This window comes from Neolamprologus multifasciatus, chromosome 17 (genome assembly GCF_963576455.1).
Source record: "Neolamprologus multifasciatus chromosome 17, fNeoMul1.2, whole genome shotgun sequence".
Taxonomy (NCBI): domain Eukaryota; kingdom Metazoa; phylum Chordata; class Actinopteri; order Cichliformes; family Cichlidae; genus Neolamprologus; species Neolamprologus multifasciatus.
The window spans coordinates 3,760,134-3,786,441 of NC_140455.1; the positions used below are offsets into that span (position 1 = coordinate 3,760,134).

General features: G+C 44.1%; 2 protein-coding genes across 2 annotated transcripts in view; one reads left to right on the forward strand and one right to left on the reverse strand.

Moving 5' to 3' along the window:
- Positions 1-26,308, forward strand: part of mkln1 (muskelin 1, intracellular mediator containing kelch motifs) — an 83,470-nt gene that overhangs the window by 29,213 nt on the left and 27,949 nt on the right. The gene's annotated exons all lie outside the window — the stretch shown is intronic.
- podxl (podocalyxin-like) lies at positions 39-20,277 on the reverse strand. The gene is made up of 8 exons (XM_085137638.1): positions 19,754-20,277; positions 5,592-6,146; positions 4,848-5,086; positions 4,722-4,745; positions 3,944-4,085; positions 3,805-3,848; positions 3,597-3,725; positions 39-1,556 (listed from the first exon to the last, which is right to left on the reverse strand). The coding sequence occupies exons 1-8, from the start codon at positions 19,794-19,796 to the stop codon at positions 1,362-1,364; spliced, it is 1,371 nt and encodes a 456-aa protein (XP_084993764.1). The 5' UTR covers positions 19,797-20,277; the 3' UTR covers positions 39-1,361.

Below are 26,308 nucleotides of genomic sequence, written 5' to 3' on the forward strand. Positions count from 1 at the left end.
ATCTTTGTGTGGTTCATTTCAAAGGAAAGTCTCCAAAGTGGGAAAAAACGCTTTATTTTCAAACCTGAACAGAATAACAGTCGAGACCATCCATGCTGTACAGCTTCCAGTGTGTCAGACCCCTGCTGTTTGCCTTCGGCAGCAAACAAACCATAAATACACAAAATCCTGGTACAGTAATGTACGTGAAAAACTATACACAACTATGATAACAGTGGCAGACGCAAACAATCACAGCAGTCACGCAAACGTACTGGCTGGACTGGAGAGCCCAGTGTGATTGAGTCACTTGTACATAATATAGGTTGAAGTGAAAGTAAATATATATTCATGGAAATTATCGGACTGATGAGAATTTCAAAATAAAAGTGTTAAACTGGGGTTCTGCTGTGAGGGTTTAGCCCACAAACAAAGAGTGTGCAGCTATTTACAGCGTGGCTCAGCTGACTGAGATGGGCGCACATCTGCTTACTAATAATGCAGCTAACAGCGTGTAAAAGGTTCTTTACGTGTAGTTAAAGTAGTTTGGCATGATTGTGTTTATTGGACAACAACCACACTTGACATGGTAGAGTCCAGCATGAGCAGGTCACCATGAAGAGTGAAATTAGATTTCAGGGTAACAACTTAAAACTCACTAACATAAAAAGATGAAACGACTTCATGGCTCTGCTATGCAAACGCAAATACAGGATTTCAGATGAACAGAAATGACGCCTGTTTGCATCAGAATGACTTTAAAGGACAAGAATTTGTCGTCTCTGGCTTTCCATACACGACAGAGTCAATATGAGGCACTTTGGGTTCAAACCGGTCCTTTCTCCGCCCAGTACAAGCAGCATCTCTGTGGCCATGTCCTGTCTTCTGTGGGGTTAGTGCACAGCCTCTATCTTTAAATCACTGGGGGCTTTAAAGCGCCCCCGATCACATTTCTATGTTAGTAACTCTAGAATGGTCAACGCAGATGATGTTCCTCAAGAGCGAATGCAAAGTGATTGGTTTGTTATTGCCGCTCCTTCGTCAGATGCAAGAAAACACTCAAAAACACGTCACAGTGTGCGACCTCTTTGTTAGTACAACAACGAACAGAAATATGTGTAAAAACCGATATGAAAAGTTGTGCTCGACAGGAAGTCACACGTATGGAAAAGTGCAGCATAAACATAACAGTGATTGATGTTTCAGTTTACAGTTCGCTACATCGAACCGAGCAGCTTCTACACGCCACGCCGTCACCTGCTCTGGAGGAAGTGTTGCCTGGCTACAAGGGCATGAGAGACAAGAGTTTAAGATGCGTGGGTATAGTTCGATTTGTTGTGGCGTTGTGACCCGCCTGTGGCCCGCCCCTCTCCCACCCGTCCTTACAGGTGGGTGTCCTCCTCTTCGGGGTGGTCCTCTTTCGACAGGTGGTCCAAAGGTACCATCCAGCTGTCGTTGAACTCTCCGTTCAGCACCATCTTCTTCTCCAGCATCTCCGGCTGCACTTCCATCACTTCCAGCGTGGGGTTGTCGTGGTAACCGTTTTCTACAGTGTGCAGCTCTTCTGTTAGGTGTTGCTGTGGAGATTGAGACATGCCCACTGTTACTTCCTGTTACACAGACCCAGTCGTAAAATTCATAAACTGCCATCATGATGAATCTGAGTGGAATCGAACTGCGCTCACACGTCTGTTGTTTAACTTCTAAACATACAAAGTCCACGAATCCAACAACTATCCGTGGATGAATCAGGGATTCAGGCTACCACAGCTTTACATGAATGCACTGCACGATACGACACTTTCCTTTTGGAAAAGTATTTGGGCACAGAAGGAATTTTGGCTAGAAGAAGAGGCCAGAATCAAAACAGAGAAAAAGGAGGCCTTTGCTCCTGCCCAGTCCCCACACGGTCATATGTCCTAGAAAGTTTTCTCCACAGAATATTCAGACCAATTAAACACCGAGTTTTGATCCTGACAGTTCTGAGAGTGTCAGGCCCCCCGCAGGTCACCGCTGCTGGAGCTCCTGTCAGCTGTTTGCAGTGTTGGGGAGTAACGGAGTACATGTACCGCTGTTACGTATTTAAAATACAAAATATGAGTAACTGTATTCCGTTACAGTTACCGTTTAAAAAGGTGGTATTTAGAATACAGTTACTTTGTTGAAATAAATGGATTACACGGCGGTACTTCCCTGTTTCATATTGTGGCGGGTCAGGACTGTTTGGGTTTTGTTTGACAGCTACGTTCTGTTGTTCCAGGCAGTGTTACGGTTGCCATGGTTACAGGGTGACGCTCTCTCTCTGCGTGTTTCCTGGGTGAGAGAGCGCCTGTTGTTGTTGTTGTGCTAAGCTAACAGGCAGAATGCTACAGATATAGCTCTAAAGAATGTAGCATCATAGGCAGTGTAGTCCGTGCTGCAGGGAGAATGGACTGCCATACCCGTTATGTGTCTGTGAGCGAGGGAGGGAGAAAAAGGAAAAGTACGAGCTGTCATCGAGCAGAAACGGGAGCTGGAAGCATGTAAATATAATAATAACCACTGCAGCCAAGAAGAGAGCCTGACGAGCCCAGCTGTAAGTAAGCTATTAAGACTCGACTGTACACCGTGTTCGTGTTTTCCTCTGAAACAATAAGTTCTGTTGGAGCAGCCTTTCAACGCCTCTCTCTGTCTCTGCTAGCAAAGTTGACCCAGACAACAAAGTAAAGCTAGTTTTCAGCTACGAGCCGACACAGAACCCACCGTATTAGCCAGAGGTCCCTTTACTACGGTTCGGAGCCGCGGACCTTCAGTAACAGTAATAAATCACAGCAATAGTACATTCATGTAGTTGTAAACAGCATGATAATATATTAAGTAATCCAAAGTATTCAGAATACGTTACTCTCATTGAGTAACGTAACGAATACGTTACGTTAGTAAAATTTTACTTTTAGCCACTGAACTATTCTACTGAAACGATAGTCCCATGATATCGACACAAAATTTAAAAAAAGGAAAAAGAAACAGATTGTGAATTTGAGGGGGTGAAAAATCAGGGGAAACAAAAAGCCCAGAATCCTAACCTCTCTGCTTTTTAGCTTCCAACATGTGTTAAAAAGTACCAAATAAGCTGAAAAGGATGGGAATCAAATCCCTATCAGTGGCATTAAAGCATGAACCAAACCAGCAGGGACGAGAATACACAGATTCAACACTGCAGAAGTTAAACATGAATCGATGTGTCATCGTTTTTCTATCTCCGGTTAGCTTCATGGGACAGAAGATAGTTCGCTGTGCTTGTGGAGGCTGCACTACTTTTCTGATAGCTTTAGAGAAAAATTGAACGTGTCCTCAATTTGAAAGGTGCCGTTGAAATAATACCATGTCTGGAACAACCCAGGCCAGCGCTCATCAGAGATTTTATAAGTACCTAATAAGCACATATGATTGGCTGCTGTAGCCTTGAAATGTGAAGCATCTGAAACATCTCTTTTCCCGTTTCATCATCTCTCTTTGAAAGAGGTCAGATTATAAATGACGAAACAAAGCGAGCAGCTAATACGTTCACTAGTTCTGGAAACTCAGACTATAATGGAAGCATACTGGGGATACTGGGATTGGATGTCTCTTCTTACCTGGTTCTCATTGTACGGCTTGCGGTGGTGGGAGGCGCAGGCACCGAGGATGACGATCATGATCAGAAGGGCTCCACAGGAGGCCAGGATAGCGATCAGCGTTTTGTTATCTGTCTTTACCTGGTCTTTCTAGGAGAGGAACAAACAGAGTAACTAGTTGCTGCAGAGGCCGAGGGTCCGAGGCTGATCTAAAGAGCCGAATCCTCACCTGGGTGAGCTCGTCATAATACTGCTGCGCAAGGCTTTCGTTCACTGAAAGATCAGGATCACATTGATTGATTTGCAGAGAAAAATAATCTGCATTATAACCTCAGTGAACGTCCCTTTTCTGAACGGATATTTTTTACCTTTGCCATTTATCTCCACAGATCCGATCTTCACTGACCCGTTTTGGACGAGCCAGTTCAGGGTGCAGGATCCGTTGTCCATGCTCTCCATCAGCCTCTCGCACACTTTCCTGAAATGTTTCTCCTCATCTTTTTCCTTGGTCTGCGTAAAAATGACACGTCTGTAAACGCCGTTAAACAAAAACACATTGATGCGCGCAGCACACGTCCTTTTTGTTTCATGAACCAGAAAGCGCTCTACGCTGCTGCGCTGCCAGAGGGAGGACAGGAAGGTCAGAGGCCACAGCCAAGGCCGTATTTTCCTGTGTTGTGATGTGTTGCTTATTTCTGGTGCACTATTAAAGGGCACGACTGAGGGTCAAAGCTGCTTCAAAAAGAGTTGTGGGAACAAAGGAAACTAGAGAAAGGCAGGAAGGGTTCCCACTAAGACACTTTTTCCACCCAGTGACTGAAATGGTTGTTTTGTTTTAATAGCAGGCTTCACTGCTTCACTCAGACAAAGCTCGCACGCCTCACAGATCCACCCAGCGCCTGTCTGACATTTCAAATATGAACACAATCATCAGCTGTTGAATCTCGTAAAGTTTCGAGGCTCAAAGGTAAAAAGTTTCAGTAATGCCTTCAACTCCTCGAAATGCAGCATGTGACATCATCCTGTGCAGCCACAGATCCCTCAGTGATTCGTTATTTTACTCTCTCACACTTTAATAAACTCTGCCCTGCACAGGTGACGACACTCTGCAGGCTTTAAATGGATCAGAGCGAAACAAAATCTTACCTCCACGTCGCCTTTGTGGAAATACTGCAGAGACAAACGAGAAGCATCTCAATCAAAGACGCTGACATTTAGATGCAAGTAATAATGACAACATGGAAGCTGTGTGTGCTCCACGTCAGTGCTTACAACAAACTTCTGTGTGGATGTTGGGGTCTTGATAGTGGCCGTGGGGGCTTGCACGGCTGAATCTGTAGTTGTTGTATGAACTCCTTTTTTCACACTGGAGGAGGTGCTGGAGGAGGTGCTGGAGACCCCTGGGTTTGTAAGCTGAGTGGTCCCTCTGGCCCCTCCAGGTACTCTTGTAGATTCAGGGATTTCGTCGTCGTGGTGATGCAGATGCTTCTCAGCCAGCTGATCAGTGACATCTACGTCACATTTTAGGGTTTGGAGAAAGTATTAAAAGAACAAAATACACCACAGTCAACACCTCCTTTAATTCTCCAGCTGCTTGAAGAGCTGAGCAGACGGACCAACAGGGTCAGGACTGTGTGTGGTCTGCGTCACATCAGGTAACAAATGCTTAAAGTAGGAACTCGAATAATAATAAAAATGCGTATCATGAAAGAAGGAAATACTGCTTCCCCCAAAATTACTAAGAAATTAAGAAGCACTTAAAAGTACGTAAAGTGCAAATTGTGTCTTCTTCCCTTTAAACACGACGTTAAAATCATCCACGTGGCACCTGAAGCTGCGTACGCCGCGCTTCCACGTGGATCTTTAACCCTTTTCACAGTCGTTCACATCCAAGTTTTCATTTCCTTGGAGTGCAGTTTGAAAGCCTCTGCAGGCCATCACAGTCTCATTATACTAGTTTGGTCAGGGTGAAGTATTTGTTGTGGTGTCTCAGATTCAGGGGACAAACGTCCTTACCTCTGGGAGGCGTCTGTCCCGCGGTCACAGTGGTCACAGCTGGAGCCCTGGATGGTGGTGCTGTTGGGCTGTTTGTGCTCTCGCGCCGCTCGTTTGCTGATGACACATTATATGGTGCAGTGATTTTACTGGACAGAGGATATGGCGATGTCGTTACTGTGGAGGGCTTAGTGCTCAGCGCTGATTTGGTGGTGGGGGTAGCGACTGTTTTTGATGGGGCTGGCGTGGGTGTAGCAGCCAAGGTTGAAGTGGTGACCGCAGTCGTAGTCTCGTTAGCAGTACTGGTGGGAGGAGTCAGAGCTGCTGTGGTTCCTGTTGCTTCTGCTGTGACTGTGCTCTGAGTGGATGCTGGGATCGTCTGTGTCGTCTGCACTGCTGCGCTCTGTTGGTCGATGTTGTTCTGACTGGTCGTGACTCCTGTTGCTGTTGTTGCTGACACAGTTGTGGCTGCAGTCTTTGTAGGTGTATCTGAGGCAGCAGCACTTGTGTCATTAGCAGGTGCATCAGTGGTTCCCTCTGCAGCAGTATCTGCATAGCCGCTGTGACACAGGAAGCCTGAGGAGGAGAAGACACGAGCTGTTACCTCCACAGCACAGCTGCATGAGGCATCAAACCCATCAAGGGCACAGACAGCATCTTATAGACTCACGGACACGGTAGTTGTAATCGTCACTTGGGGGCAGTACAGTCATATTAGTGCACACAGTAGAGAACTGTAAGCTAATATATTGGAGTATCCAGAAAAGTTTACCTGTATGTCTATTTTAGTCTCCGCCTACTCTGAAGACAAATGTTTGGACCACTTCCTGTCGCGGTCGGTCTGCTCTTTGCTACTGACCACGTGGTCTGGTTGTAATTTCATGAACATTATCTGCTGCTGGCAACGAACGAGAGACTGTAAAGCAAAATAAAAGTACGCATCATAAAAGCTCGAACATTTCTTCCTCTGTTGTTGTTCACAGTGATGGATCCTCACTGCAAGAATCAGCTTTAACTTCAGAGCCTCTCCTGAGCCGAAGCAGCTGCTCCTGGGTTTCCTGCTGTGCTGACAACTGTAAGTTATCTTTTTCTCTTGCTCTATTTATAGGACAGGATGCTGTACACAATAAACTTGGAGGCACCACACCCTCGACCACAGCCTGTTTGGTGTGCCCTCTGCGGACACTCCTCAGCACCAAGAAAACAATGGCCGTATACACCCTCGTATGACCTCATGGCACCTTCACTGCTCAGCCACCACACATCTCTGCTGATACGTGCAAACACACAGACAATGAATGAGAGACCAAACTGTCCTAAGTAGACGAGACATGAAACGAGGGGCTGACTCGTGGTTTAGTTGTTATTATTGTGTTTATTATTTAATGTTTGAGCAGAAAGCTCGTGGCGTTTGTACGCTCACATCCAGCTTTCATCCAGCTGACTCCTCTTCAGCATCGTCTCTGCATAGAAACTGAGCAACATATTTCCTTCATATTGCAATATTGCATCTGTGTTTCAAGCTTCTTATGTTTCAATGTAAGTTTAGTAACAACAAGCAGCTGCTTTATACTGTAAGATGAAGACAATCCTGAAAACCCATCGATCAGATGACTCCTGAGCCGGGCGACGGTGGGAAGGATAAACTCCCGTTCAACAGGAAGTAACCAGAACCAGGATCAGCTTGTGGGTTAGAGGAGGGACGGGACAAAGGACAGACTCTGGGAAAGATGAATAATACCTCATGATTAAATCCAAACTGGTGCATAAACAGACAAACCAGTAAACCTTTTACAGACAGTGCACGGCCCATTTCCCAGACAAACGCATCATCACGTTAATGATCAGTTTGTTTGCTTCATTCTGAAATATTGCTGAACATATAATTTTGTGTGATAACATCAAGCAGATGTGAGCTGTGCAGTCAGTTTACCATCTGCTGCGACGTCTCGGTCAGACGGAGGCTGGTCGAGCCGAGCCTGGCCTGTCTCTGTGCACCACGTCTCCTATCAGCCGCTGCCTGTTACACTGTTACTCAGAGACTGAGAGTGTCAGCGTTATCTGCAGCTGAGTCTCCTGACAGCAGATAACCTGCTTTTCCTTCACTGGAGTTCAGAGGCTCTCCTAATAGATGCTCGGATGTTTTCTTTGTGTGGCAGAAATTGATCCACAAATACAAACATATCAATCAGCTGAACCACTGTTACATGAGTCAGAGGCGCCCCCTCCCTGTGTGCTGTCTCGTTGGTCTTGACCCCGCTGACCCCACCTGTCACTGAGGTATCTGCTTCGTAACATGCAGCAGCAGCTAATCCTGCTGTTATCTGCACCACGCCTCTGTTCACCTCACCACACACACCACCTGTTCATCACATTTAAACATCCACACAAAGAGCTGACACATGAACCCCCAACGCTAGCTCACTATGTCAAACGATCTGCTCATTTTATTCATCAGATTTTATTAAATATAGTATTTTCTGTCATTTCATGATAAATACTAACTAACGTCTCTAAAAAGTTGAGACGGAGCAACAAGATGAGAGAAAGCATGTAGTGAAGAAGCAGGACGACCTGATTGGGTTTCCTGCCATCGTAGAGATGGGAAGATGCTCACTGAACTAAACTGCATCTACAAATTGTGGAACTGTGTAAAACTGTGAAGGCTTTGAATGTCTCGTCATCTCCAGCACATAATGTCGTCTAAAGATTCACGAGACCACGAATGGTCATGGGACAGCAGCGATCTCCAGGACTCAGGAGACATAAAAACACGACTGTCATGGAAATCGTTGCAGTTTGACAGACCGGCCACAAAAGAAGCCACGTGTTGATGTAAATAAGAAATCAACCGTCTGCTGTGGAGCAAAGGTTATTTAAACTGGACTGAAAACTATTCTGTCGCTGAAGCTCGACGTTTCTCTTTGAGAGAACATAGACGGTCTGTCCTCAGGACTGTAGACTTTACATACAGTGAAGCTATAAATACACTGTTTTGTATTAAATGCCACATTTTGTGTTTATATAAATAAAATGTTACAAACTGTCACTTTCATTTGAGCAGCTCTCAGTAACAGAAGTCCTTTTCTGAGCTTGGACACTCGTCGAGCTCTGAATTTTAAAACATCACCTCGATCTGTTTCCTGCGAACATCGTCCATCGTCTGACCTTTCTGACCTTTCCGATCTGAATTTTGTCCTGACTTCCATCAGCCAGCTGACTCTGCTTCAGTGATCTCACACTGTCAGACATCACTGGGCGTCAGACAGCAGCCTGTGTGTGAAACAGTGTTGGTCAAGTTACTTGAAAAAAGTAATCAGTAACTAATTACTGATTACTTCCCCCAAAAAGTAATCCCGTTACTTTACTGATTACTTATTTTCAAAAGTAATTAATTACTTAGTTACTTAGTTACTTAGTTACTTTTTAAAAACACGATTTACAACCTGAATAGGTGATAAAGTGATAGATCTTCAGCCCAATTCTACTTTTTCTACATAATCATCATACAAAATGTAATCAAATGGAAAAGTCTCTTTTTAAAACTTGTTTTATTAGTTTTAATCTTTTAACTTTATGCATCAAGCAAAAATTTAATTATCTGCAACATTCTCTGACTGGAAGAAATTTGTTCAATATTTAAACCTATTTTCTGCACATTCCAGCACATAAAATAAAATATTTTGTGTGTTTACACTCAGTCTTTCAAATAGATGCAAGTAAAACACAGCAGAAAATAAATAAAGTCAAAGACTAGCGGTCCTGTTGCTCTATTTTCACCTGTAAAGCAGGAGTGAGGCAGGCGGAGGGTTACCCTGGTGCAGGTGTGCAGCGGTCAGTGGAAGAATCCGCGAGTTTCTCTGTGAGTTTCCCATTACGTCGTAGCTACTCGGTGCTTGCTCAGAAGTTTAGGGTTTTTTTTCGCTGTAAAAAGAAGTTTTCTTCCCACGCACAACGGACACTAATGTTTTTGTCACTTTTTATGGAATCAAACTCAAAGTAAGGTCAGTACTTCCACGCTTTAAACGCTGCACGCTCATACTCTCTCTGCACTCGATATATGATCCATTGTTGATCTGCACACAGCTGTTGTCACGAACGTCGCACTCGCTTACGTCACTGTCATGAGACATTCTCGCAAAAAAATCACGGTTTTAGTAACGCAGTAACGCAGCGTTCCTACGGGAAAGTAACGGTAATCTAATTACCGTTTTTGCAATAGTAATCCCTTACTTTACTCGTTACTTGAAAAAAGTAATCGGATTACATCTCTGGCTCTCCTGTTAGCGCGTGGACGTCAGAGCTATGATTGTGTTTGAATGCAGCAACACGAGAGATCGTAACTTAACTAGTTAGTCAGGTTAAATCAAACCAACAAATCGTCCATATCTACTTAATTAGCATTCACTGGTTCCACTGGTTTGGAACGTTACAAGTAACGCGTTACTGCCCATCTCTGGTGGGAAACGACCTGCTGTCCTTTCCCTGCCTCTTCTTTCTGGCTCCCTTCAGTGAGGCAAAGCAGCTCAGTGATTTGGGACTTTGATCAACATCAGTGTATGAATAGATTTGGGTTACAGGAAACCATGAATCTGTCTGTGAAGGTTCTCAGTCATCCAGGTCATCGTAGATTCACGAGGCCACAAATGATTGTGAGACAGCAGCGATCTCCAGGATTCAGGAGACATAAAAACACGACACCAGCGCGGCTGCAAAGGAAGAGCGCGATCGATCAGGGCGGCTGCAGACGTGTTTTGTCTGCTGACCGTATGTTGATTTTTAAAGCCAATATTAATTTAGCATCAGTTTAGGAACATTTGTACTCGGATACAAACATGTAACGGTCTCATGCAGCTCCTTCTTCCTGAGTCTGTTCCAGGAAATGGGAAGTCTGAAGCACATTATTCCCTGAGGTGCTGCCTGAAGCTCACAGTAGTTTGAGATGTTACCAAAGAGCCAAACACCTTGGTTAAAACGCCTTGGCTGGGTTAAACCTCTGTCCCGTTCTCATCCCTTCAGCAGGTCATCTGCTGCTTTGGGCTCAAAGCGTCGTTTTTACCACAATAATGTTTTATTTAGTAATTAATGTGACTCTGAAATCTGGGTGTAGCATCATGATTGACAGCTGCAGAGAAACCTCCGCCCGTCTTTACTTCTGTTTACATAAAAATTCAGTTTCAAACGGACAACATGAGAAAAACCAGCAGCCGAGTCATCATCTCGCTTTTTCTCTCCTTTTCATTTGTAAAGTGAGGAAAGGAAATGACTTGGCGAAGCGCTTACAGCAGCGGTCGTTCGCTGCTTATGATGTTTTCATTTGAGCACACGACTGAAACACAGCCTTCATCTCTCTCCACTCACTCCTGGCTGACAAGTGTAAAACATTTAATTGTTAAATAACTATTTATTAAATAAGTAGCTAACATTAAAGGGTGGTGGAGCCATTCTTTTAGAAATGGAGCAATGAGACAGTATGAAAGCGCCTCACCACACAGAAAACGGCTTTACTGGCACATTGTAGATAAAATATTAACGGTCAAAGCAGTCTTACATGGATCAGTATTACTGCTCTGAACTGATTGTAAATGTTATTTATTCTCTTTAATCTGCAGTAGTGTTTAATATTCTGTGATCATGTTTGTTGGCTGTAAGGACCACATGTCTAAAAGCAGCTCTTAATGAGCTCACACAGTCTACACGCTGTTTTAAACGGTGGGTTCAGAGTATTAGAGCCTGATCTTAAGGATTAAAATAAAGAGAAAGATTAAGGTGGTGTAACAAAACAAAACAGGAAACTTTATTTAACCAAGTGATTTATCAGAGAAATCAGTTCAATCAATTTGCTTGTTTTACTGACCCAAACATGTCATCAAGACAGGAAGGAGTTAATAAAAACTTCTGTCACCGAGGCTCCGAACATAAATCTCAGAGTTTCCTCGATGTTTCCACAGATGCACACGTGGTAACGGAGCAGAGCCACCATTGGCTCGTCCACCATGACGGCCTCCCATCATTCTCCTGTTAAAGATCAGAGCTTTGGCCTCGACAAACAACCAGCAGTGATATAAAGGATGATGCTAAAAGAAGGTTCATGCTGTTGGAGATGAAACTGGGGGTTTAAATCGTCTGTGGGTGGTGCCTGGCACCGTGTCCAGCGCGTCTCCGCCTCTCACCCTACGGCAGCTGTGATTGGCTCCAGCCCCCCCCCTGTCATCACAAATTTGATAAGCTGAAGAAAATGGATGGATGGTCCAGAATGTGTGTTTATCGTACTAATGATAGGAATTAATTTTTCTATTCTTAAAGTAACAGAAAGCTTTCATTCAAAGTTATTATGTTGCTGTATCAGGAGTTCATTTTCACTGAATGTGCTGTCGTCTTTGAAACAGCTGATTTATGAAAACGTCCTGAGCAGCTGCTCGAGTTTGTGTTCCTGAAAACACTGATTTCACTTCACTCTGTATTTATTTATATAGCAGTAGGGATGCAACGATACCAATTCTTTCATACCGATACTTGGATCTGAGTACTTGCCGATACTGAGTACAAAAACCGATACTTCTACCACACACACACACACACACACACACACACACACACACACACACACACAAATGCAATGAATTGGAAGACAGGTTTTATTTTATTCTCTGCCGATAAAAAATAAAATCTTAATAAAAATGACCACAAAAAAGATTTCAAGTGAAAAATAAGCACTTCTGTTAAATTATTGCAGAGTCTCCACATTGTAATTTAACAAAATATCACTGAACTATTGGCACTGTCTCGAGCTTTCAGAATAATAAATAAACACTTCTGTTTGGAATAAAATAAATACAAATTAGGTTTGAGAATAAAATAAACTTTTAAATTGTTGCAGAGTCTCCATATTGTAAACAAACAAACAAACAAAATAACGAAATATTACGTATTTATATAAACGTATTTGGCATTGACGAACTCCCCATCTGCCCGTGGATCATCAGTCCACTGTGCCGTTAAACCGAGGACTGACATCGCGCACACACTGCTTGTCTTTACCTCTTCAGAAAGTTTTGGCACCATTATCTCCCTGATGTGTGGGCGGCTGGGAATTTCATATCGCAGCTCGAGTATGCTGAGAAGACGGTTCAATCCTATGTTTTCCACGACCGGCATTGGCTGGTCATCCAGAGCGATAAAATGAGTCAGAGTCTCTGTTATTTTAACTGCCTGTGGATTTTCTCTTGACATTTTTCATCACTTTTCCAAAACCTGAGTTAAAGTTGGCTGTTCCACACTGCTGACATTTTGTTTAGCCTAGCTACAGCAGCCTCCAGTTTCTCTTTTTTATCTGGAGCTGCCAGTCTCACTCGCCTAACCCTGTGCCTGTTTAGCGCGGGATGTCCCCCTAGTGGCCAATCTAAAAAACTACAACAGAAATGACAAGCCACCCTCTGATTAATGAAATAAGTTGGTATCGGTTCATGGTATCGGTTAACTTTTACGAGTATGAGTACACACACATTTTACAGTATTGGCCCCGATACCTGACACCATCCCTATATAGCACCAAATGAAAACAACGCTTCAGGGCGCTTTACGTTGTAGGGCACAGACTCGACAGTAATACCGAAAAACACTCAAGCCAGCACTTGGCGACAGTGGGAAGGACGAACTCCCTTCAAATACGTAGAAACCTGTGGCAGAAGCAGGCTCGGGGAGGGCAACCAGCTGTGGGGGGGGGGGGACAAAAGCCAGAAGTACATACACTTTCCTCTGTGGGCTGAAACCAGCAGGCTTTTGTGTGAGCGTCAGCTGTTGAGCCAGCTATTGCTCCATCATGCCGAGCTCCGACTGTAAGCTCAGCCTGAGGTGAACAAACTGAGCCAATAAATGAATGTGGCTGTCACTCCATCACTCCAAAACGCTGGTGAGGCAGCGCTACCCCATTAGCTTGTTGACAGTCCACACAAAGGCGCCTCGTTCGGTCGCGCACGGATGAGCCACCTCCTCGCCGCAGCTAGGCCCCCCGTCTGCGTCCTATTGAGAGGTGTTTCAGCTCTCTGTGGGTCTGGGGTGGGCTGCTGGTGGTGCGTGGGTAAGGAAGCGAAGGGAGTCCCTCTGCTTTACGTTACTGAAAGGAGGCGAGAAGCTGTGAATCGAAAAGCACTCGGTGAGAATAAAAGACAGAGACGAGCCAAAGGGAGGAGGGAGGGAAAGGGTGAGAAAGAGGATGAGATGAAGAGCGGTAAATCCACCAGCCACATGGTAATGACTGACCACACACACATTATCCACAAACAACACACTCCCTGCCCTTGGAAACAGACTGGTATGTGTGTTTATACAGACGTGCGTCAGCTCCTGTCACATGTGAGCACACATGTCCTGTAAGCATGTCTGAAGCCTCCTCTGAGGTCAGAACATGACTGAAGACCAGCTGAAGGATGCGTACATGTTTATGTATCCTCAGACCAAACCTTTAGTCCAGGTGTGACAGTTATAATGTCATTAATGACACCGACTAATGACCTGATCCAAAATATCCCTAATTTAAAAAATCCATTATCAAATAAACTTAGTTTTGGGAAATAATGCATATTATTATTATTTCTTTTTCATTTACTGTTAATGATTTAAACCAGGCAAGCGAATCAGGCTAAAACCAGAAGTTTGATCTTGATGAGCAGAAAGTGAGGGTGTTTCTTATTGAAGGAACAAATATTTTATTAGAGGGTAAATCACAAACAGCTAACGGAGCAACAGCAATTTTGTGTTTTCTCTGAAAGCTGAGACGCGAGGGGAGTGCTCGCAAACTGATGAGGCAGACGAGAACAGTGCTGAGACAGTAAGGAGTGAAAGACGAAGAACGAGGAGGAGGAGAGCTCACGTCCTTGATGGTACCAGCCACAGGGATGATTAATGGACACCTGGGTGCCAGCGGAGGGAAGGAGTGCGCTCTGGAGGTGAAGCTGCAGCGATGGGCAGTTATGAAAGTTACAGAGTCAAAGTTCCTCCCTGATAAAAGCTGCGTGTGGCTGCCAGAACGACTGGAGAGTAGAGCTGCTTTCAGACGCTGGTTAGCTGTTTCTATTTCGTTTGTGAGGAGTAAATGTTATGACTGAGAGTTTACGTTGATGGTGATACAAGTTTATATCTACAAAAAACTCATGTCTTTACATGTTTATCACCAGCAGCCTTTTACCTTCAGGCTCAGTGGGTTTCACACCACAGGATGACACTGGGAGGACATCTCACTCATTTCTTGTGAGCAGGGACCGTTTCCAGCAAACGCAGGCATGTACAAAATATATTCATCTAAAACTAAATAATAAAATACGTCTGATGAACAAATTCAGAATGACAATAATGAAAAAACCTGAGAGTGAACTTTGAGCTCACGTTTCAACAGCATGATCGCATGTTGGGAAAGCGCTCTCCTCAGTGTTGGTCAAGTTACTTGAAAAAAGTAATCAGTAACTAATTACCGATTACTTCCCCCAAAAAGTAATCCCGTTACTTATTTTCAAAAGTAATTAATTACTTAGTTACTTAGTTACTTTTTAAAAACACGATTTACAGCCTGAATAGGTGATAAAGTGATAGATCTTTCAGCCCAATTCTACTTTTTCTACATAATCATCATACAAAATGTAATCAAATGGAAAAGTCTCTTTTTAAAACTTGTTTTATTAGTTTTAATCTTTTAACTTTATGCATCAAGCAAAGATTAAATTATCTGCAACATTCTCTGACTGGAAGAAATTAGTTTAACATTTAAACCTATTTTCTGCACATTCCAGCACATAAAATAAAATATTTTGTGTGTTTACACTCAGTCTTTCAAATAGATGCAAGTAAAACACAGCAGAAAATAAATAAAGTCAAAGACTAGCGGTCCTGTTGCTCTATTTTCACCTGTAAAGCAGGAGTGAGGCAGGCGGAGGTTTACCCTGGTGCAGGTGTGCAGCGGTCAGTGGAAGAATCCGCGAGTTTCTCTGTGAGTTTCCCATTACGTCGTAGCTACTCGCTGCTTGTTTGGAAGTTTAGGGTTTTTTCGCTGTAAAAAGAAGTTTTCTTCCCACGCACAACGGACACTAATGTTTTTGTCACTTTTTATGGAATCAAACTCAAAGTAAGGTCAGTACTTCCACGCTTTAAACGCTGCACGCTCATACTCTCTCTGCACTCGATATATGATCCATTGTTGATCTGCACACAGCTGTTGTCACGAACGTCGCACTCGCTTACGTCACTGTCATGAGACATTCTCGCAAAAAATCACGGTTTTAGTAACGCAGTAACGCAGCGTTCCTACGGGAAAGTAACGGTAATCTAATTACCGTTTTTGCAATAGTAATCCCTTACTTTACTCGTTACTTGAAAAAAGTAATCAGATTACATCTCTGGCTCTCCTGTTAGCGCGTGGACGTCAGAGCTATGATTGTGTTTGAATGCAGCAACACGAGAGATCGTAACTTAACTAGTTAGTCAGGTTAAATCAAACCAACAAATCGTCCGTATCTACTTAATTAGCATTCACTGGTTCCACTGGTTTGGAACTGGGCGCACAACATTGTGGAGCCCCACCCATCTATTGGTGTGGATGGGCCGGACGCTATGGCGGCAGCCTTAGGGCAGGAGGCGAGGTCCACTCAGGACAGGTCGCTAACACAGACAGACAGTACCCCACTGAGTGCCTGTCTTTGCACTGTGGGAGGAGCCCGAGTACGACACAGACACAAGGAGAATGTGCTTCACGCAGAAAGGCCCGATTCAAACCCAGGACCTTCTTCAGTTTGTCTTCATGTTAACATTCATTCGAACTGAAACCACTAAGACTTAAAAACAGCTCTGTAGAAAAAGGCCTGATTGCACCAGGGTGCTCAAGGTCATTTCCTGTCACCACACCCTCCTTGGGAACTGGGATGTTGATAAGGTATTTTCCCCCCCTTCTATTGTTACTCGGCTTTCTCCCGTCGACTGGCTGCTGCAGACGTCAGGCGAGTGTGCCAGGCAGGCAGCTTCTTCGCTGGTGTTTGACTCAACCTGGAGCCCCGACTGTCTGCTCTCGTGTAGGAAGTTATAAAGGAAAAGCAGGTCTGAGAAGAAGTGAGGAAGTCCTCGAGCAAACTGATAAGAAATGATACCTTCTTCTTCAATTCCATCTTATTTATTGAGTAAGCACTGATATCTTCAAGTAATAAAATGTATTGTGCAAGTTATTTTTCAGGGGAGAAATCACACTGATGATGTAACGTTTCAACATCTTCTCACGCATCAAATATGACACAGCTGGTGTTAAAGGGTCAAAGAGCATGGCAGCATTACTGTACAGGCAAAGCTGCGTTGGAACAACCCCGTCATACCAGCTGTGAAGCTGGTGGAGAGCTGATGATGTTTGTTTGCGCCCTGCAGACTCCACTACATCTATTATCAGTCCCGTAGGACAGCGTCATCTGTCCCACAGTGAACACTCGGCACAAACAGGACAATGATTCACCAGCATCAAATTCAAATCTGCAGCTGACAAAGAAAAGAATCAAGGTGGTGCAACACCCCAAAGTCCAGGCCTCCACCTGATTGAAATGCTGCAGCGGGACCCCAAGAGAGCTGTGCATTGATCACTACCCACAAAGCTCCATGAAATGAAGGAATATTACTTCACGTTACCTCTGCTACAGATTGTGCTACGAGCTGCTGAATCTCAGGGTTTTCCCAGTTCTTCGGTTCCATTTAGTGACTCCAGTGAAAACGTTTCTTTCTCACATCACTGGGCCGAGTTTTCATTGTGGTTCATATTCTGGAGTTTAGTTTCACTTAGTGTTCAGAGAGTTTGTTTAGTTTTGATTCATTTCATTGTTAATTCAGGTCTTTTTAAATATAATATGCTCGGTGTTTGTCAGCGGCAGACCTGCACTTAAAGGTCAGTGATTCATATTCATGTAGACGCTCCCATCCTGCAACGTGTGGCCACAGCAGGCTGCTCTGCATGCTTGAGTTTTACATTTTGTGCAAACCACAGCACCACTGAACTCTCATATATGTATAAAAACAATAAGACATCAGCAGCGCTCACTATGAGTGATCTCATAGAGCAGAGAAAAAAGCAACAGGTCTTGCACATGTGTGGAACATTTACTTACATGCACAGAGTGTTAAACAAATAGACACAGGTGGCTGTTCACAAGCAGAGAAACATGCAGCGTTTATCTTTAGAGAAAAAGGTGCTGACAGCCTCCAGGTGGAGCTTTGGGGCTGTGTCGCTTACTCTTTTTCACACGCTTACAAGAAAGAATTAAATAAAAGCCTCCCGTCTGAGATCACCTACTGCAGTAGTGAGAAAGCAGCAGGTGCGTAATTAAAGAAAAACACTTTTGTCGTCTTTCAGCCCTGGAGGGGGGTCAGGGGTGCCACTTCATTATTCAGGCTCCTTCTGTGTCTCTGCAAAGCTCTGAGTGGACTTTGTGTGTCTTTGGAGGGAGGGTGAAGCAGTGGTGAGTCCTCGACTGTGGGGGGTGGAGGGCAGATGTTTCAGATCTGAGCCCGAGTTGGTCTGTGTTTGTGACTGTTTTACTGCAAGTTTCAGACAAACATGGTGGGAAAACGGAGCAAAAGAAAAGAGCTCTTATTATTAACGCTGATGCAGAATCTGAGTTTGAAATAAAAAACATCTATAAAAAGGCTTAAAGTGTCCGTGAGCCCAAACTTCTTCATCTGTCACTGTTCATTGATCCTGAGCTCGTGCACACTTTACACTTTTCTAGTTTCTACATTAGAGTGTTGCAGTGTTTGTGTGATATTACTACCTAACCATAACCTGCATCCTATATATGGTAAATGGTCTGTATTTGTTACAGTTTGTTGTTTTACACATGATATTGATCTGGATGCCCGATATATCAGAGGGGATGAGAAGAAAGATTAGAAGTCTGTCCTGCTTGCTGCACAACAACATTCAATATTTAGTATTTACTGCTGTTTACACTTAGCTAGATTAATGCGATGGTGTTGTGTTTAGTATGTTGCTTTGTTTTTTTTTTTGCTTGTTTTCTCTTCTTTTTCTCTCAACAGGTTATCCCGGAGATATTTTTTCCCCCTCTCTCACTGTCCCTCTCCCCTTCTGTTTTTCTTTTCCTTCCTCTTTCTTTCTCCCTTTCCTATCCCTCACTCATGTCTGTCCCGTCTGTAACAACTGAAAATAAAATAAAATAAATAATAAAAACAAAGGTCGATCAAATGGACCAATACAGCAATGCCATGAAAAAAAAAAAAAAAATTAGAAATGAACTGGCATTTATGTAGCTACAGCGCGCGCACACACACACACACACGAACATGTTTTTTGGGATGAATTTACACGACGAGGGGAAAGAAACAACTCTGCAGTGCCAACACGAGTAAATAAAATGTTGGATTGTGACGACGCTGTTTTCTATTTTAAAGGCTACACAAGACTTTTGTGGAGATGCTGCACACTTCCACCTACAGACGACTGCAGTCAGTAATTAAGACCTGACCTCAAATCAGAAAATGAGAAACAGGTTTAACTAACAGAGTGGAAAGTTAATGAAACAGCCAGGATTACTTCTGCTTTGATGCTAATAAGTTTATTCCACTGATTTCACATCTTAACCTCGTAGCTGTACTGTGTACTTCATGTGCTCCATCACTGTTAAGGCTGATGGATTTATTTACAGTAAAAGAGTCCAGCACGTTATGCACATGCAGACAACTTTACATTTGACTTCTGTGTTTGGTTATCATCTACAATTTATGTTTCCTATAACTTAAGCATGGCTTTATTAATTTTACCAGTTAGAAGTAAAAGGAGCAGAGCTTTAATAGCTCACTGGTTCATCACTGCACTTAACCACCTCCACATATGTAAGGGCTGATATCAGGCCCTTGTAGAGCAAAATCAGGTAAAAAGATCATTCTTTGTTTTTACATTCGTCAGTTTCCAATCAGCCCAGGCAGCAAAGAGAAATTAAAAATGCATGCCGTGAAAGAGTTTGGGTCTTAGGAGGTTGAACAAACAGACAGCAAAACTTTAAAAAACATGTCACACAGACCACGGGGACCCAGCACCTGTTGCTGCAGCACTCTTTCACGCACAATGAAGCGATAAAGAGACACAAATGACAGAAAAGCTGAACAAAGCAGTCTAGCTGTCTGATGTGAACGCGTGGGCTACTCACCGAGTAAAACTATCAGCCACTTGATCCGCAGAGTCGCTCTCATCCTGTCTCTGATGGTCTCTTCTCCCGGATGGGTTTATCCTTCATGCAGCGCTGCGCTACAATCCCTCACTTTGTATTTGAGATGTTGCGCTAATGGTGAAACTGAGTCCTGCAGCCGGCTGTCACGCCTTTCTTCTTGAATTTCTATCTCAGAACAAATGATGGCGCCCCGCGTATTGTAATTTTCTTCTTCTTCTTTTAAACTGAAAGCCAAGAATGTCTTTGTGTGTGTGCACCGCGTCTTTCTCCCCTCTCACTCCACAGAGTCGGGGATTTGGGGGAAGAGTGTTTCTGTGGTCTCCTTGGCTGCACCGTTGTTCCTCAGGCTCGCTCTCCCTCTCTCTCACTGCTGTATCGTCAGCTCTCTTCTGCAAAGTGTTCAGCTGTTTGCAGACCAGAAGCACGGCCCTGCCTCCCTTATCATGAGAAAACAGGGGCAGGTCCAGTCCCACAACTCACCGCGTCTCCTGACACTTTGGATAACATAGGAAGCAGTGAGACAATGTGTTCCACTGGCTTTGATTCATTAGTTAAAATGATCTAAATTGACTGGAGGACGCAGGGTGAAGTCACACATGCAGCCGGATCAAAGGAAATGCCTGCTTGTATTCACTGAGGGGACCCTGATTCTTGTCTGTGTGTGTGTGTGTGTGTGTGTGTGTGTGTGTGTGTGTGTGTGTGTGTGTGTGTGTGTGTGTTTTGCCCAGCAGACAAGACTTGGCCACCTCTTGGACTGAAAAATGAAACCTGTGCCACGAACTGCGATTCCTGGAGTGTCTACTGAGGCTGGCTGTAATAAAAGAACAGTTTATCTGCTTAAAGTCTTTGTTGGTTTATTAAAGGTCTACATAAACTCGCTTAACTGATAGTTGTTTTGAACACCAAATAACACCAACAGTTGAACATTGTTGTAAAGTAAATATTCTAATAGAGAAATATCAGAATCCGAATACTTTAAGACCGTGAGATCTTCAACGCACACCTCCAGCAGAGCTTCAACAGCATTCTGAGGGGACTGGGGACATTGAGTCCGAATGGACCATGTTCAGCATCTCCACTGCTGAAGCTGCTGCATTGAGCTGCGGTTGCAAGGTGGGTGGTGTCTGTCGTGGTGGTAATCCCCGAACCAAATGGTGGACACCAGAGGTGAAGGGAGCCACCAGGCTGAAGAAGGAGTCCTATCGGGCTTGGTTAGCCTGTGGGACCAACAGGCCAAGCAGAATGCGGCTCGGGAAGTGGCTGAAGAAAAACTCGGGTGTGGGAGGAGTTTGGAGAGGCCATGGAAAAAGACTTTCGGACTGCCTCAAAGAGATTCTGGCAAACCGTCAGGCGTCTCAGGAGGGGAAAGCGGTGCTCTACCTGCACTGTGTATAGTGCTGGCGGAGCGCTGCTGACGTCGACTGAGAAAATTGTCAGGCGGTGGAAGGAATACTTCGAGGACCTCCTTAATCCCACTGACACGTCTTCCGAGGAGGAAGCAGAGTCTGGGGATGAGGGGAATGACCCGCCAATTTCCGGGGGTGAGGTCACTGAGGCAGTTAAACAACTCTTTAAAAACTAACTACAGCTGACCAACTACAGGGGGATCACACTCCTCAGCCTCCCTGGGAAAGTCTATGCCAGGGTGAAAGGAGAGTTTGTCCGCTAGTCGAACCTCTGATGCAGGAGGAACAATGCGGTTTTCATCCTGGTCGTGGAACACTGGACCAGGTCTTCATCCTCTCGAGGATACTTGAGGGTGCATGGGAGTTTGCCCAACCAGTCTACATGTGTTTTGTGGACTTGGAGAAGGCATTTGACCGTGTCCCTCGGGGTGTCCTGTGGGAGGTGTTGCGGGAGTATGGGGTGACTGGCCCATTGCTACGGGCCATTCGATCCCTATACAACCGTTGCAAGAGCTTGGTTCGCATTGCCAGCAATAAGTCGGACTCGTTCCCGGTGGGTGATGGGCTCCGCCAGGGCTGCCCTTTGTCACCGGTTCTGTTCATAATTTTTATGGACAGGATTTCTAGGCGCAGCCAAGTGGTGGAGGGCTTTCACTTCGGTGGCCTCAAAATCTCATCTCTGCTTTTGGCGGATGATGTGGTTCTGTTGGCTTCATCGGGTGAGGGCCTCCAGCTCGCACTGGAACGATTTGCAGCCAAGTGTGAAGCAGCGGGAATGAGGATCAGCACCTCCAAATCTGAGGCCATGGACCTCAACCGGAAAAGGGTGGAGTGCCCACTCCGGGTCAGGGACGAGACCCTGTCCCAAGTGGAGGAGTTTAAGTATCTCGGGGTCTTGTTCCTGAGTGATGGGAGAAGGGAGCCGGAGTGTAAAAGTGAAGCTCTCAATTTACCGGTCGATCTACGTCCCTACCCTCACCTATGGCCACGAGCTGTGGGTAGTGACCGAAAGAACGAGATCGCGGATATAAGCAGCAGAAATGAGCTTCCTCCGAAGGGTGGCTGGCCTCTCCCTTAGAGATAGGGTGAGAAGTTCGGCCATCCGGGAGGAGCTCAGAGTAGAGCCGCTGCTGCTCCACATCGAAAGGAGCCAGCTGAGGTGGTTCGGGCATCTGACAAGGATGCCTCCTGGGTGCCTCCTAGGTGAGGTGTTCCGGGCATGTCCCACCGGGAGGAGGCCCCGGGGCAGACCCAGGACACGCTGGAGAGATTATATCTCTCGGCTGGCCTGGGAACGCCTTGGTGTTCCCCCGGATAAGCTGGAGGAGGTGGCTGGGGAGAGGGAGGTCTGGGCTTCTCTGCTTAGGCTGCTGCCCCCGCGACCCGGCCCCGGATAAAGCAAAAGAAGACGGATGGATGGAGAATACTTTAATAATTTACAATTAATTCAATTCAATTCAATTTTATTTATATAGCGCCAAATCACAACAAAAGTCGCCTCAAGGCGCTTCATAGATACAGAGGAAAACCCAACAATCATATGACCCCCCTAATTACATGGGTTACAGTTGCTCCAAGACAATAACAGTAACAGTAAACCCCAATAATCAACAAAACCTTATGAACAAGCACTTTGGTGACAGTGGGAAGGAAAAACTCCCTTTTAACAGGAAGAAACCTCCAGCAGAACCAGGCTCAGGGAGGGGCGGGGCCATCTGCTGTGATTGGTTGGGGTGAGAGAAGGAAGACAGGATAGAAGACAGATTTAAGAAGAGAGCCAGAGATTAATAGTAACTAATGATTAAATGGAGAGTGGTGTGCGTAAAGATGTGAGTGAAGAAGAAACACCCAGTGCATCATGGGAATCCCCCAGCAACCTACTGCAGCTTAACTAAGGGAGGATTCAGGGTCACCTGGTCCAGCCCTAACTATATGCTTTAGCCAAAAACAAATAAATAAATAAATTTAAAAAAAAAAAAAAATATATATATATATATATATATATATATATATGTAAATGTGTATATATATATATATATATATGTAAATGTGTATATATATATATATATATATATATATACATTTACATATATATATATATATATATATATATATATATATATATATATATATATATATATGTATGTATAGTTAACTGTGATATAAAAAACAGACTTTAAAAACTGCAAACACTGATCAGCCAACTGCTTGCCTTTATTCTTATTCAGCATTCTATCAAAAGCACCGGACCGTGATTATCACTGCCATTCTCTCCCACTGTGGATCTAAAAACACGTTTTAGTTGTTTTTGTTGAAGCGGAAGTTTTAAAGAATATTTATTTGGTCCCTTGGTGTTATCGTCCAATAGCACTGACTCTAGAAAGGGTCACACTGGTCCTGCTGGTGCTGTGTTTGATGTTTGGATTCAACTCTGGCAGCTTGTTGGATTCTTGCCCTACTGGAACCCCGGAGTCGAAGTAGCCACGATGACGAATATTTACAAAGGTTCCAGGAATTGCTTGCAGTAAACTTTTACTATGCCTCCATTCATAAGAGTCCAAATCTGTCTTGAATGGCACTGGATCTTATCCAGAACCTTCTGTGAATGCAAAATGAAACTACTACAGTGTAAACTAACTGTTGTGACAGTGCACTCGGGTGTGTATGATGACTTATTCCACTCTGAATGTGTCGGTTTTATGTGGAAGTGTAAACTGTCTCTTTTATGTTCTTTAATCTGCAGTTTCCAAAAGATGACTTTCATTTAATGTAAGAATTTTCTGATCACAGATCGAGTCCTTCACTCTGGTTCCACATGTGAAGCACATGTTAATCTTTGATTTCCCACAATGTGTTGAGCAGTGAATATTAAAATCCAATGGTCTCTTTTGGTTAAATGAGGAATTAAGACATTTACAGAATGAGACAAAATGGAAAAAGAACAAAGTCAATGCTTCCTGTCTGCTTTTAAGATTGTGATGTTTGCTCATGACCTGAAACTCGAGGAAGAACGAAACACTTTTCTTTCACAAACTGTCACAATTTCAAAATACTTTTAATTTTAACAAAGTGTGATTGGTACCCCACAACTGCATCCTGTTCAATCTTGAGTGGACAAGCCTGAATATAATCAAATTATTGACATTTGGCCGTATGCACAGCTCCACTGCACACTGTGGCATGCTCTCATACTTTCATCTGCCCATCCGACTGTTTCCCCACCAAGTTTTAAAGCTCTTTTTCAGTTTGTTGGTTCTGATTTACTGATTATCATAAATGACTCCCCATCACCTGGTTTTCCTTCTGTTTTAAACATGCAAACTCCAAACTCCAAACTGATTTATATCCAACATTTTAGACAAACCTTTGGCCACTCGTGGGAAACACTTTGGTTCTAATGTAGCACTTTTTTACTCTACTTGAGCGCAGTATAGTACACAGGGAGCACATTCATTCATCTTTCTAGCTAACATTAAAATGAACAGAGTTGAGAGCCAAGAATCAAACTACCAACCATCTGACTCTTAGATGTCCTCCTCTCTACCTCCTGAGCAGCAGCCACCCCATTATTCAGCTGATTACTATTACAGCTCAGGCATCAGTTACAGTAATGTTACCTAGTAATCCCATTACACCTGTCCTTACACAGTCTGGCCCTGCCTCTACCTGTGACATGCTGCCTAAGTTCTGGCATGTTCTTGTTGCCTTTTCAGTCTGAGCTCAGCAGCTCTGGAGTCTCCTGGCTGACTCACGGATATCAGTATGTTGCTGTTTTTCTTCTCTTTTCTTACTCGTTCACATCTTAAATAGTTCTTCGTGTCCTTTGTATTTGTTTTTAACTTCTCATATTTGTTGCATTCATTATTGTTAATCGTTTTGTAACTGAAAAATGAAGTCAAAGTAAACCTTCAGGCTCTGCCGCCTGTTGATGGGAAGCGTCTGTGAAAGGAAACGCAGACAGGAGAGATAAGATCAGGGGTGTGGAGGTTCTCAAGGGTGCTTCCTACATGGAACATTTACAAGTCATTAATGAAAAGCCTGAGCATCAGAGACACAGTCACTAATCAGGAGTCACGCTCGGACTCCCAGACAGTGGAAATTACACTAAATGATGTCAGGATTCAACTGTGTGAGTACGTGTGTGTTGCTGTCACTCCTGTGAGCTGTGGTGTATCCTGCTGTTAGCCTGTTTCTTCATGAATATTTACCTAAAGACACAGAGAGCTGTCAGTGAGGGGAATCTCAACCCCTCCGATCCCTGTATGTATACAGCACTAAATCACAACAGCAGCCACCGTATAATGTAAGACGCTACAATGACACAAGACAGTGTGATGCCTCCGCTACACTCTGGGCTGAGTTGTGCCCTCAGGGTGAAAAGTCCCTGTTAGTCGATACAAAGTTGCTCTGACTGATCGCCTACGATGAAACGTTTCCATGCTGGTAGAGTTTCTTCCAGGGTGTTCACACAGTGATGGGGCATTGAATTACTTCAGCAGAGGTTCCCCGTACACCGACTGTGACCAACCAGTAGATCTCAAAGTTAGTGTGAGTAGATCATATGACAGTTTTCTTTTTTTAGATTTGAGTCTGTCCTCTGTGCTCCCTAATAAGGACAACGTGGTTTAGAAACTCCACCCTCTTCTATGGGACAAAAGTCATCAAGTACATCCAGTTTATATCTACCAACGACAGGATATCAAGCATGTAGAAAGGATGCAACAGTGACCCCCTATGAGCAGCACTTTGGCAACAGTGGGAAGGAAAAACTCCCTTTTAACAGGAAGAAACCTCCAACAGAACCAGGCTCAGGGAGGGGCGGGGCCATCTGCTGTGATTGGTTGGGGTGAGAGAAGGAAGACAGGATAAAGACATGCTGTGGAAGAGAGACAGAGGTTAATAACAGATATGATTCAATACAGAGAGGTCTGTTAACACATAGTGAGTGAAGAAGAAAAACTCAATGCATCATGGGAATCCCCCGGCAGCCTACGTCTATCGCAGCATAACTAAGGGAGGATTCAGGGTCACCTGGTCCAGCCCTAACTATATGCTTTAGCAAAAAGGAAAGTTTGAAGCCTAATCTTAAAAGTAGAGATAGTGTCTGTCTCCTGAATCCAAACTGGAA